Source organism: Sceloporus occidentalis, unplaced genomic scaffold (genome assembly GCF_023333645.1).
Source record: "Sceloporus occidentalis isolate IW3139 unplaced genomic scaffold, rSceOcc1.0.p SCAF_4, whole genome shotgun sequence".
Classification (NCBI taxonomy): domain Eukaryota; kingdom Metazoa; phylum Chordata; class Lepidosauria; order Squamata; family Phrynosomatidae; genus Sceloporus; species Sceloporus occidentalis.
Window position 1 is genome coordinate 140,783,524 of NW_028316984.1, and position 12,282 is coordinate 140,795,805.

The 12,282-nt window shown below is 37.1% G+C and overlaps 1 protein-coding gene across 2 annotated transcripts in view; it reads left to right on the plus strand.

The window, feature by feature from the left end:
- Positions 1 to 12,282, plus strand: part of PCNX1 (pecanex 1) — a 147,594-nt gene that overhangs the window by 59,755 nt on the left and 75,557 nt on the right. The window contains exon 7 of one of the 2 annotated variants that reach the window (XM_089521797.1): positions 4,029 to 4,161. The exons of the other annotated variant lie outside the window; for it this stretch is intronic. Coding sequence (XP_089377923.1) covers positions 4,029 to 4,161 — 133 coding nt within the window. The remainder of the gene's footprint in view (positions 1 to 4,028; positions 4,162 to 12,282) is intronic. 2 annotated transcript variants of the gene reach the window in all.

The window sequence follows — 12,282 nt, forward strand, 5'->3', positions numbered from 1 at the left end:
GGGTGCCGTACTGTAACATTAACCATAATGATTACAGCATTTGTTCTGTAAAATAATTTTGTTTCTCTCTGTAAATAAAATTTGATGGACAGTTTGAGAAGCTGTGTCTGCACATATAAGGGTTTGTCCATCAATTCCATGCCTGAAAGTGACATGGGCTGGGAAGCAACATAATTTTTTATAAGGATCTTATCCTAAATAATAACCCCAAAATAAAACATTTGTTTATGTGATTAGTATAATATAAATAAGCTAGTCTCTCGGATAGCATTATGTTTCCTTGCACACTCCATTCACATTCTATGTGCAGATATTGTGAATCTTTACAGTTAGTAGATTGCCTAAAATATGAAACTGCAAGAGATAATTGGGCACTAAATGTGAATGACTAATGGTAAGATTATTCTAGTGTACCAGATATTTAAAGAATCCCATTTCCACTGTCATATAACATTTAGAAACCTTGCTATATCTTACTGTTTTTCTAGTAGAAAGAAAATGTAAGTCAGGATGCCTCAATGTGTAATCTCTTGCTTTTGTAAAATGGTTGCTTGTGCTGTGAATGTGAATTAATGAATTACACCACGTGGCTTTCTTAAACACACCTAGTATAAAATTTGAACATATAGTATTTGATACACAAGCACTTCAGCCCCAGCAAAGTCAATAGGGTTTCTTTAGTATCTGTGAGGCCCTCCTAATAATGTATTATTTTAAAACTGAGGTCATTTTTACCTACTAGTTGGTATTGCTTTCCCATGCTTGAATTAAAAATTATATATAAAATTTACTGATTGGTACTGAGGTGAAGTGAAGGCACACAACTTAGCTAGTTTGTAGGACTGCTGAAGACCTTTCAGCATTTTGAATAACTGTGGTGGATTTTTCCTGTCTGAAGCAGTCTCATGAGCCATTACAAGATCAGATCCATGAATTATACTTACGGTAGTACCTGTCTGCTCCATTCATTTATGTCTGGGATACAGCTTTGAATCAATTCAGACTTAATACTGCACTGTGGCTTTTAACCAGATGAAACTAGTCTGGTGTTAATGTTTTCCATACCCATTCTAGATAGCCTGTACACTAATTTCCAAAGAGTTTGCAGTCAAAAAAGAAAAAGAAAAGAAGTTGTTAAGTTTCTGTTATACATTGCTGAATGGTTAAATGAGGCTTGCCTTTATCACTGACGAGCTTCAGAAGGATGTAGTTTTTTCAAAAGTAGACTTCAGTTTTGGAAAATAATAATGCAGTTGTTTTTTTTAAAAGGTACTCTTCTAGTTTTCTGTCAGATTCCACATGTCCCTGATCTCTGACAAAGCAGAAAATGCAGTTTTTGGCCTTTCTGAATATTGCTTAGCAGTGTTCTATATGCCAGTTGGATGAACTTCTCCAGGAAAAGTCCCTTGGGGATAGGGGGAAAGATACTGGGTACTGGAAGATCATTGACACAAGCTGTACCCATACCACAAAGCGTCTCCCTAGCTGTAAATAACAAATATGTCATCATTTTCTGATAATAGCTTTCACCAGGCTATATCTCTGAACCAGCTCATTTTAATCATCAGTTGGCAACTCTATCTAAAAGATGCATGGGCATTTGGGCTTCTAATCTGTCATCTTCCAAAAGTCTCAGGATGGTACAGAAAACTAATAAAGCATGTCCAAGTATTTAATTTTTTATATATATATATATAAAAAAATTAAATACTTGGACATGCTTTATTAGTTTTCTGTACCACCCTGAGCCTTATATATATGAGAGAGTCATACAGTAGTTCCAGTCTGCTGGTCCTGGACAACTTATTTTTTTTAATGAACATGTGACACTTCAGGAAATGCTCAGGTTAAGAAAAGGAATTCCAAAGGAGTAGCTGTTCTTAATTTATACTGCATTTTTAACATGTCATGTGGTTTGGAGATAATATTGAGGGTTGGAGTCTTGGGTATTCAGGGGTAGCTCTGCTGGCCATTCAGCAAAATAAAACAAAATCTACAGAGAAATGATACCTTTATTGGCCAGCCAAAATACACAAAACATATAATGCAAGCTTTCAAAGCTCCACTGTCTTCTTCATCAGGCAAAATCACACAGGAGGAATAAAAGTGGTTTTGGAGTCACAGGCCTACATTTTGTATATTGTATATACTCAACTTTAAGTCAAGGACAGGTTTTGGGGCCAAAATTATGGATTTTGATATGTCCCGTTGATAAATAGTTCGAGGGTAAAACTTAGAGGCATGTAACAAAGAATGGAGAGGATGAAGCAAAGGGAAACATTGCCCAAGAACTTACAAAATTTCAGCAGGCATATCTGTTTGTGCTTACCCTAAAGGCTGGATGGATGAGGCAGCTACAGTATATTGTAGCTGTGTGATGTGTGGGGGAGGTGACCAGGAACATTTGAGGATAAGAAAACACACATGTCAAAAGGAATGAAAAGGCAAAGCAAACAAAATGGTGACTACGTTAGCATTTACTATATCCTTTTACTTTAACTTTGTCTGATTTTAACCTAGAAAAGTTGACACATATGCACAAATGTCTTGTTCAGATCCTTCAAAGCCTGATTCCTTTCAGTGCTCCTTTGAGGGAAAGTGCCAAAAGTTGCCACTGCCACCATTTTTCCACCTGGACATTCAAAAAGGTCAGAAGCAGTGCTGTGATGGGGAGAGTAGAGGGACATGGTTCTTCTTTTAGGTGCTCCCAGTACAGATTAAGTTCTCAGCTGTCACCACTTTACTAAGAGAATTGAATTCTTTCCTTTTAAAAAAAAAAGAGTTAAAATATAGTACTTACATTGACCAGTGGATAAATCAACCCAGGTTTTTGGGGTCCATTTTTGGAGTAAAATTTCAAGACTTATACATGAGTATATACAGTCGATCTTGTCTCTAGTGTAGTTCAGATGGATGGATCTTAGTGTAGGCAGCAGCCCTGCCTCTCTTGGTCATGCAGTGACTTAGAGTCCTGATGAAGAAACCAGCAGAACTTTGAAAGCTTGCATTATGTGTCTTGTGGATTTTGGTTGGTCAGTAAAGATACCACTCATCCATGGGTTTTGTGTTTTGTCTTATCTTGTGGAGTAGGTTATTACTGTTCAAATTTTATGGTTATGCAATTTTATGGTAACTGAAACTGGGTGGCCTGGGACCATGGTGTAGACAAAATCGGAGCTCTAGTGTAAAAAGAAAAAAAATCCAAACTATTAAAATAGCTCTTGGTTGTCTAACCAGAGTTCCTCTTACATTGAAAAGTGAATGAATTAATCTCCCTACAAATAAATTCAAGAGGACAGGAAAGGAAGCTGACAATGTTGGAACCAGGTTCTCTTGATTTAAATCACAATCTATAATTTAAGTTCCACATTTTGCAATGCATAAATTTCCTGCACAGGATGTTTGCTAACTCAAGCATATTGTTTTGTAACTAAATTCATCATCTCTGTACCACACTCCAAAATCTTTTGGTCATGTAGTCCGTATACTTTTTTGCACTACAGAACTATACTTGCTTGAAGGAAAGGATGGGGGCAGTGAATTAATTATTTTGCTTTCTGTACATATAAAAGGACTAAGGTCAAGGCCCAATGGAGCAAAAAATCGGTTGCATGAACCCAAAGGGAACTTACATTTCTTTTCTCCATATCTACCCCATAGGTTAGATTTTAATATTGAAAAACAAGCTGCAACTTTTATTGAAAAACAAGCTGAATTATAACAGGTTTGGTATTTGAATTCTGGTTCAAAAACCAAGTTCAGTTTTAAGCTGTACACTTACAATAACTGTTTTTAACTCCAATTTATTGACCATTTTAATTAATCTTTAATGTAGTTGAGAGAGCAAAGGTTTGTACATTTTAAAGTGACAATTCTGCCGTTCAACATCTTTATTTGTAAGTGAAAATAAAAAAAATCAGGTTATTTGCAGCAGAATGAACCGGTATTCTTACTTGTGGGGGAAAGCATAACATGCTGTGTACATAACTGGACTGGGCTCCAATTTTACTTGGTCTGTCTTGATGCAGCAGCACAAGCCAGTGAGGAGGCGGTCACAGTTCGTCGTGAACGCAGCACATTTAGGCGTCAGGCAGTGCGGCGCCGTCACAATGCAGGGAGTAACCCTACCCCTCCTTCATTGCTCATCGGCTCACCCCTCAGGTATGATATTTGTGTTCCACTGTATGTAACATGCATGCAGCTGATCACTGCTTTCCACTCCCCAAAATGTTGCAGAAGTGTTTTGTTTTGCCTTGTGTTCCTTTCCCAACCAACCAGTCTCTTTGAGCTGCTACTGCATGCATTTGTGATCTTTATGGATTGTGCATGTATACAGTACACTGTTTATATCTATGCCCCTTCCACCACATGAGCCTGTAGACCAGTGAATTACTTCCAGACAAAATGCTAACAAACTGCCATAAAGCTAGCTCTTTCATTTAAGTTTATCAAAACTCCCAGTTTCACTTTTTCCTAAAAATGTAAAATGCTGGAATTGCTGCCGTAAATGCTGCAGTTTAGTCTACCTACCGAATATGAAAGCAAGAGGTAGGTGAATTCAGCTTCTGAAATGGTTGATTGCACCTTACCTATTCTTAGACTACTATAAATCACGTGGAACATTATCAGTATCCAGAAGTAATCCTTAAATTCTCAAACTGCCTATCTAGTTAAACCTTTTTACCAATTTTAAATTTTAAATGCTCAGATATGTGCATTTCATCATTAAATTCTAGATGAAAGTAGATAGTCAAACACCAAGGAATCAATGACTGAACTTCCTATTGCATTGTTAACATGTCTTAAAATACTAATTTAAATATGTCTGTTATTTTAGAAGTCAAGGCAAACATCAAATTCTAAAACACTGTTGTTCTGATGCTGATACAGAAATCTGTTTTACTGGAACCAAAAGAAGGCATTTAGGATGGATGGATAGACAGACTAGGTAGGCAGGTAGGTAGTTTTAGTGTTCAGAAAGTATTTAATTTACCGCAGATACTCAATTATAAGTTGATTTCGTGTATAAGTCGAGGGCAGGTTTTGGGCCAAAATTACCAATTTTTATATGATCTGTGAATAAGTCTGGGATAAAACTTAGGAGCATATAAAAAGGATGTAAAGCACAAAGCAAAGGAAAACTATGCCAAAATTCTTACAAAATTCTGGTAGCCATAACTGTTCGTGCTCACCGTAAAGGCTAGTGCATCTTTTAGGTGTTCTCAGGATAGACTACGCTCTTGCCTTTCATCACTCTTCTCAGAGATTGAGACAGTTCCTTTTTTGAGTTAAAGTACAGTACTTACATTGACCCATGGATAAGTCAACCCAGGTTTTTAGGTTAATTTTTAAACTAAAATTTCTAGACTTATACATGAGTATATACAGTAATTCCTAGAGATCAAATGTTCAGTTAATCATGATGTTTGCAGTCCTACATATGTATTTTTCAGTGATGAAATGCAATTCGTTAGAAGACATGCACAAATAGGTAATCAGAAACTTCTTATACAATAGTGGTGCTCCTGGCTCATCTCTCAAAATAGTTTCCTTCAATCCTCCCTGCCCTATCTTTGGGGGATGGTGTGTGATGGGGTTCACAAGGGGATGAAGAAAACAAGAGAGTTTGGAGCTTCCTTGCACAAGCAGAGTTGCCTTTCCACTCATGCAAAATGTTTCTGAAACCAAGCTGTAATGATTAACATCATGTGCTCTGTTCATTGGTCTTAACCTACAGCAACAAGGACAGTATTAAGTGATGCCTTGAAAGACTAGCTTAATGAAACAGAGCAAGCCATATATATATGTAGAACAAATTTTATACAATAAAACTGTAGAATCCAAAATAAAAATATAGAATGAACAGAAAGTTCTGTGCAAAATTAGAACTATACGGGTTGAGGGTTTTTTTTTTATCCAAAATGCATGGGACCAGAAGTGTTTTTGATGTTTGATTTTTATTTATTCTGAAATACCTGTATTTGCATATACATATATAATGAGATATCTTAGCAATGGGACCCATGTCTGAACACAGAATTAATATGTGTTTCATGTATACCTTAGACACATAGGCTGAAGGTAATTTTATGCACTGTTTAAAATAATTTTGTGCATGAAACAAAGTTTGTATACATTGAACCATCAGAAGGCAAAGCTGACACTATCTTAGCCCCACCCATGAAAAACGTTTTGGTTTTTGGAATATTTCAGAGTTCTGGCTAAGGGAAACTTAACCTGTCATGATATAATGAGATAAAATGAGTATCCAACGTATTAAATACACGTGAAATAATTTCTCACGGAATTATTGAATAATTACAGTGTTTAAAGTGAAATAGGCTGAAAATATTGTTTGCAGTTGCCAGAGCACATACATTGGCTTCTTCTGTTTTTTACAACAGTCTGTAGTACCTCTTGGAAACATTTTCAACCTAATGTTTTATTGCTCTTTTGGACTGCATTCCATAGCTACAAGCCACTGAGTCCATTAAATGTATTTGATATCCCATATTAGACATGCTTCTGTACAAGTGATAAAAAAATTAATAAGTTGGAAAGTATCTGTAAAACCTGTTTCATGTCATCCGCTTCCATAAGATACGCGTTATACGTGGGCGTGCTTTGTGTGTGTGCACCGCCACGTGCACAAGCCCCATTCATTTAAATAGGGGTTGAGCATAGGTGGTATTTGCTTTACGCGGGGGAGTACGGAACGGATCCCTGCATAAAGCAAGGGTGCACTGTAGTTAATAATTAATAACACTGGGATAGTGCCTCTTCATACAGAACTGCAAAAACATCCAAGTTCCTAAGTCATTCATTTATTCCTGATCATTCAGAAATATTTAAAAAATAACTCAACTATATAGCAGATTATAATGATCACAATTCATTGAGCATAAAGTCCATAAAAAATAAATGGACTTTATTTGTATGAGAAATATTAAAACTTCCAGTTATATATCATCATCACAGAAATCATGATTGAAAATCATCACCGGTTTATATTATTGATCCTAAGTAGTGTAGAAAGAGGCCTATTCACCACCTTCCATGCTTTAGGTACAAGTGAAACAAACAAACAAAAACGTGTGTACTTAGGAATGTGTGAAGAGCAGAGTCTAATTATATACATAGCATGACATCTCACTTTGTGAAACCCTAACCATGAAAAATGCCTTTATGCAATTTTAAATCTGGCACTGCAGGATTTTTCTGGTATGGTTAGAATTTCCTCATGAAGAACTGTTTCACATAGGCTCTTCCACGTATGGAAGCCCATTTCTTTAAATTGTATCTTCAGTTTTTTTAAGTGAGACTTTTTGCATGAACAAATGAAAACAGTTTAGAACATTCCTTTTATATTATATATACAATATATGTACTGCATATCCAATGTTACATACAAGAATAAATTTCCTATTTATAGTCACTGCTACTGTTTAATACTAGCAGAACACTAGGAAGTTCTTCCGTCTGCAAGTATCCCATTTGCTAATGAAGTGTAATGACATCTTAGTAGTTTTTCTCTCAGGATTCTTTTCTCTTTCTGGAAAAGGTAGGTTGTTCAAATGTAGGGGTAGCAACTCCTTTGCTTCCTTTTCGCTTTTGTGAAAAAGAAGCAGGTTGAATTTGTTAAATGGAAATAAATGTTTATTGGAGCCTATTCCACCTTATTCTTGTGGCACATTGACTTTCCTTGGCTTTAATCCTGTTGGTAGTCCTAACTAAAGTGGACTACTTTTGAATGATGACATTTAACATTTATGCAGATCCCACTGATTCAGTGGGTCTGCTCTAGTTAGGACTAAAAGCAAGATTTAAGCCTTTGTTGTTGTTTTTTCCATTAAGCTCTTTGAATATATCAGAATTACCATAAATAACAAATGTGCCTTCTGTTATGAAAACAAACTGTTTCTGACCTTTTTGTCTAGTTCTCTTGAATGCATGTTTATCTTATTTCCTCTTTTACGCAGTCAATAAAGTACAGTTTATATTTTAGAAAGAGCCAGAAAACAAACTCCTTCAAGGTAGATAATCACCCATTGCCTAAAATATATGTGCCCCAAGTTGAGATATGATTTTAAGTTCTCAGCAGCTTTTGCAAAGTACACTATTGTGATAACTTGTAACCACATGAAAGTAATTACGGTATTTATAATCCATTTAACAGGTTACTCAACATAGCTGGGCAGTGTTGTTTTGATTTTAAAATATATTATTAGTCCACAGACAATGAAAGAGAGATTAGGCACATGCCTTTTATACCAAGATATCTAATTAATTCATTTATTCTAGGTCAGTCATGTTTACAGGGGCTGATTGTGGTCCCCCAGAGTTTCTTACAACGATCTTTCCCATCCCTGCATGGAGATGCCAGGGATTGAGTCTGGAATGTTTGCATGCAGAGCATGTGATTGACTACTGAGTTATGGCTTTTCCTGTGGTATCTGGGTTAAATGCCTTTAATTCATAATCCACACACACTTTCTCTTTCACTCTCTTTAAGGTCAATATTGCTAGTACTCCAGCTATACATTTTGGGCATTAAAAGGAACAGTTTGAAAAACAACATGGAGCAGGGAAGTTCTATCACATAAATAATGGGCAACAAATTATTTTTCAGATATTTAAAGCATTACAATATTAGAATTAAAACAAGTCCTAATTATAAAAAAATGTTTTTCCTACAGAAGAGTCCTACTCAAATTGATGATCCATGGACCAGTGCCAGTCCATGAGCCATCAGCTACCTGGATATATTCTAGGAAAGAATTAAAAGAAGTAGCCAATGGGTACAAATATGGTACTGTTTAGAGCTAGTGTGGTGTAGCAGTTTGAGCATAGGATTTGCACTCTGGAGATCAGAGTTTGATTCCCTACTCGGTCATGGAAACCTGCTGGGTGACCTTGGGAAAATCACACACTCTCACCCTCAGAAAACCTCATGATAAAACCTCATGGGTCATTATACATTAGAAATGACTTGAAGGCACACCGTAGCAAGAACAACAAATGATACTGGTCCATGATACACTCACACACACATAAAATTTGCCAGTAACATTAGATAGCTTAAGATGCAGTGTTTTAGAATGCTCCAGATTGACTTTAGCCCTTCTCAGAAGATATTGTGAATGCTGTTTAAGTAATTGGTGCATGAAAAATGTATTAATAATTGTAATCTTTATGGATTATAACTATGTGTAAGGTGTACACATAATGCATGAGGATAGATTACTTTGAACTCTCCTCCTCCTGTTTTTATGGAAAAAAGCAACACATTAGTTTATTAGATAATGAGAAACATTTTTAAAGTGTTTTGGTTAAGCGTCAATTGCATGACTGTTGTGAGATTGTCATTTCTTTGGTTAATGGTGATAAAAGTAAACATTCTGAAGTATTTTAATGAAAGAACAAATACTTAAGATTGGTTTGCTTCAATAGAGAATTGGCATATGAGTTTGAAGGCCCTACTACTGTCAGTATAGCCTTCCTGTGAAAGGAGTTGGACATTCTCTTTACAGTAAATGCACTCTCTCTTCATGAAACCAATTTTTAACTTTAAAAAATCCTGCTAGGGTGTAGCAGTATTAGAACATGGCCTTAAAAACATTGAACTAACAAAATATTTTGTTGTATAGAATTGTACTAAATTGACTGTATATAAAGTTTGTGTATTAAATTATCCATTCATAAATAAGTGTTACAAACAGTTCTATGCTACTATAGTATTCTTGATTCTACTGTCAATAACTGTTGTTGTTGTTGTTGTTGTTGTTGTTGTTATTATTATTAAGCTTTATTTATATAACGCTGTAAATTTACACAGCGCTGTACATACAATCTTTTTAATTAGATGGTTCCCTACCCTCAGGCTTACAATCTGAAATGACACAAAAATGGGGGTAGGGAAGGGGATCAGGTCCAGCAGTTCTTCTCTCCCTCTGAGGCCTGGACAATGACAGATGGACTGGTGGGAGGGCTCTGCTACTTAATTGAGACCAGGCCCTGCCTTTTCACTGCTACAGCTTTTAAATATATCCAGCATGAAATTGTATCTATTTTTAGACCTTCTGAATTTTTGATTTCTTTATTGTATTCTAAACTGTAAGAACTCCAGATAAGAGAACATTTCCAATCTTATTGAACTGCTTTTACATTAGAACTATTGTTTTTCTTAGTGTACGTTTACTAATAAAAGTAGTTCTGCTAGCTTTACATTAATTTTACCAGTGTAGTATAGGTTTTTGTTTTGTTTATTTGTTTGTTGCCAGCCAGTATGATATAGAAGTTTGTGTGTTGGATTAGGACTCTGAGAGACTGGGGTGAAATCCCTACTTGGCCATAAAAACCCACTGGTTGACCTTGGGCAAGTCACACTCTCTCAGATTAAGAGGAAAGCTATGACAAAGAACCTCTGAATCAATCTTGCCAAGAAACCCCCATGATAGGTGTGTCTTAGAGTCACTATATGTCAGAAGTGAATTTGAAGACACACAGCAAATACAGTTGCCCCTCCATTCTCGCAAACTTGAGATCCGCTTTCTTGATTATAGACGGAGGGGCGACCTCCATTATCCTCAATGGGGCACGTCCTATGTGCGCTTGCGGTTGCGCGCCCCATTCAAGCCTATGGGGCTTGAATAAATGTGAGTCTCTGTTTTCGCAGGGAGTTCCGCGAGAACAGAGGGCCGACTGTATGGTTTTACACTAGGAAGTGGCATTTCACTTTTAAAAAATGTATGTATGTATAGATAGGATTATCTAAATCAGTTCCTTGACCTATTTCCAAAGAAGGTGATTGCTTATTTTCATTACTTATTAGAAAGTTATTTCTACTGCCATGGATGTTCCATGTTTCCAAATTTGCTGTGGGTGGGTATTGATTTTAGGGAGCTAGTTATGTTTAACCTGGAAAAGAGATGTTTAAGAGATGATATGATAGCCCTGTTTAAGTATTTGAAGGGGTGTCATATTGAGGCTAGAGCAAGTTTGTTTTCTGCTGCTCCAGAGAATAGGATCCAGAACAATGGATTCAAACTACAGGAAAAGAGATTCCACCTCAGCATTAGGAAGAACTTCTTGTCAGTGTTTGACAGTGGAACACGGGGGTGCTTTGATGGTGTGTTCCTGCATGGCAGAGGTGTGGATAGGATGGCCCTAGTAGTCTCTTCCAACTCTATGAATCTATGGCGGGGTACAAACCGCCGCTTTGCGGCGGTCTGCCGCCGCCGCCGGTAGGTCCGTGGGGGAGCCGGAGCCTTCAGACGGCGCGGCTCCCGCGCGGACCAAAAAAGAAGCTCCAAAATGGAGCTTCTTTTTCAGTCGCGTTTGTGACGTAGCGAGGCGCCAGGGGCGCACTCGCTACATCATAAAGGTTGCGACACGTACGGACGCTCAGCGTCCGATATGTAAAGATGGCGGCGCCCATGTGGAAGGGGCGCCACCATCTTGTACGTATAGGATACGTACTAGGGTTAGGGGGGTGCGGAAGCACCGCCCCTTCCTAACCCTAGTACGTATCCTATACGTACTATATGGCGGTATGTATCCCGCCTATGATTCAGCATGGGGAAAAGACAGACAGTAGAGTCCAGCCATGTTGTGGAGGAAGAGAGAGGGAATCTTATTTCCATTTATTTGAGATCTGTATCCAGATAACGTTGTCTGACATGGTGACTCATTGGTCTTTGATAGCCATCTAAAGTCCAGCTAATTTCCTAGCTAAATAGGAAGATATTCTCACTTAACAAACAGGAAAGCAGATAAGTGGATGCTGCAAAATTACTGAACATTAATTTTTTTTTCTGAGTCATTCAAGCTAACTCTCTGCTTACTGGTCTATCTATTGCATAACAATATTTATCTGTGCATCTGCCTTGGAAAATTGAGCCCTAAATGATAATCAAACTGCAAATATTCATCAATAGCATATTATACTTACTGTGTTTACTCACACCATTCTGAGCATAGTTAACCTAAATAGTAATAGTTAAGAAAAACCTTTGAAATGCATGAAATCGCCATAAATCAACAGGCAGCTTGAGGGGGCACACAAAAACAGAATAATTATTCAACCTTAACTTATAAATGACTCAGAAATCTTTAATTTTTAGCTTATACAGTCAGCCCTCCATATCCATGGATTCTCCATCCACAAATTCCACCACCCAAAGCTTGACACCCCCCCCCCCCACACACACACATTGAAAAAGCAAATCTTGATTTTGCCATTTGATATAAGGCACACCATTTTATTACACCATTTATACAACA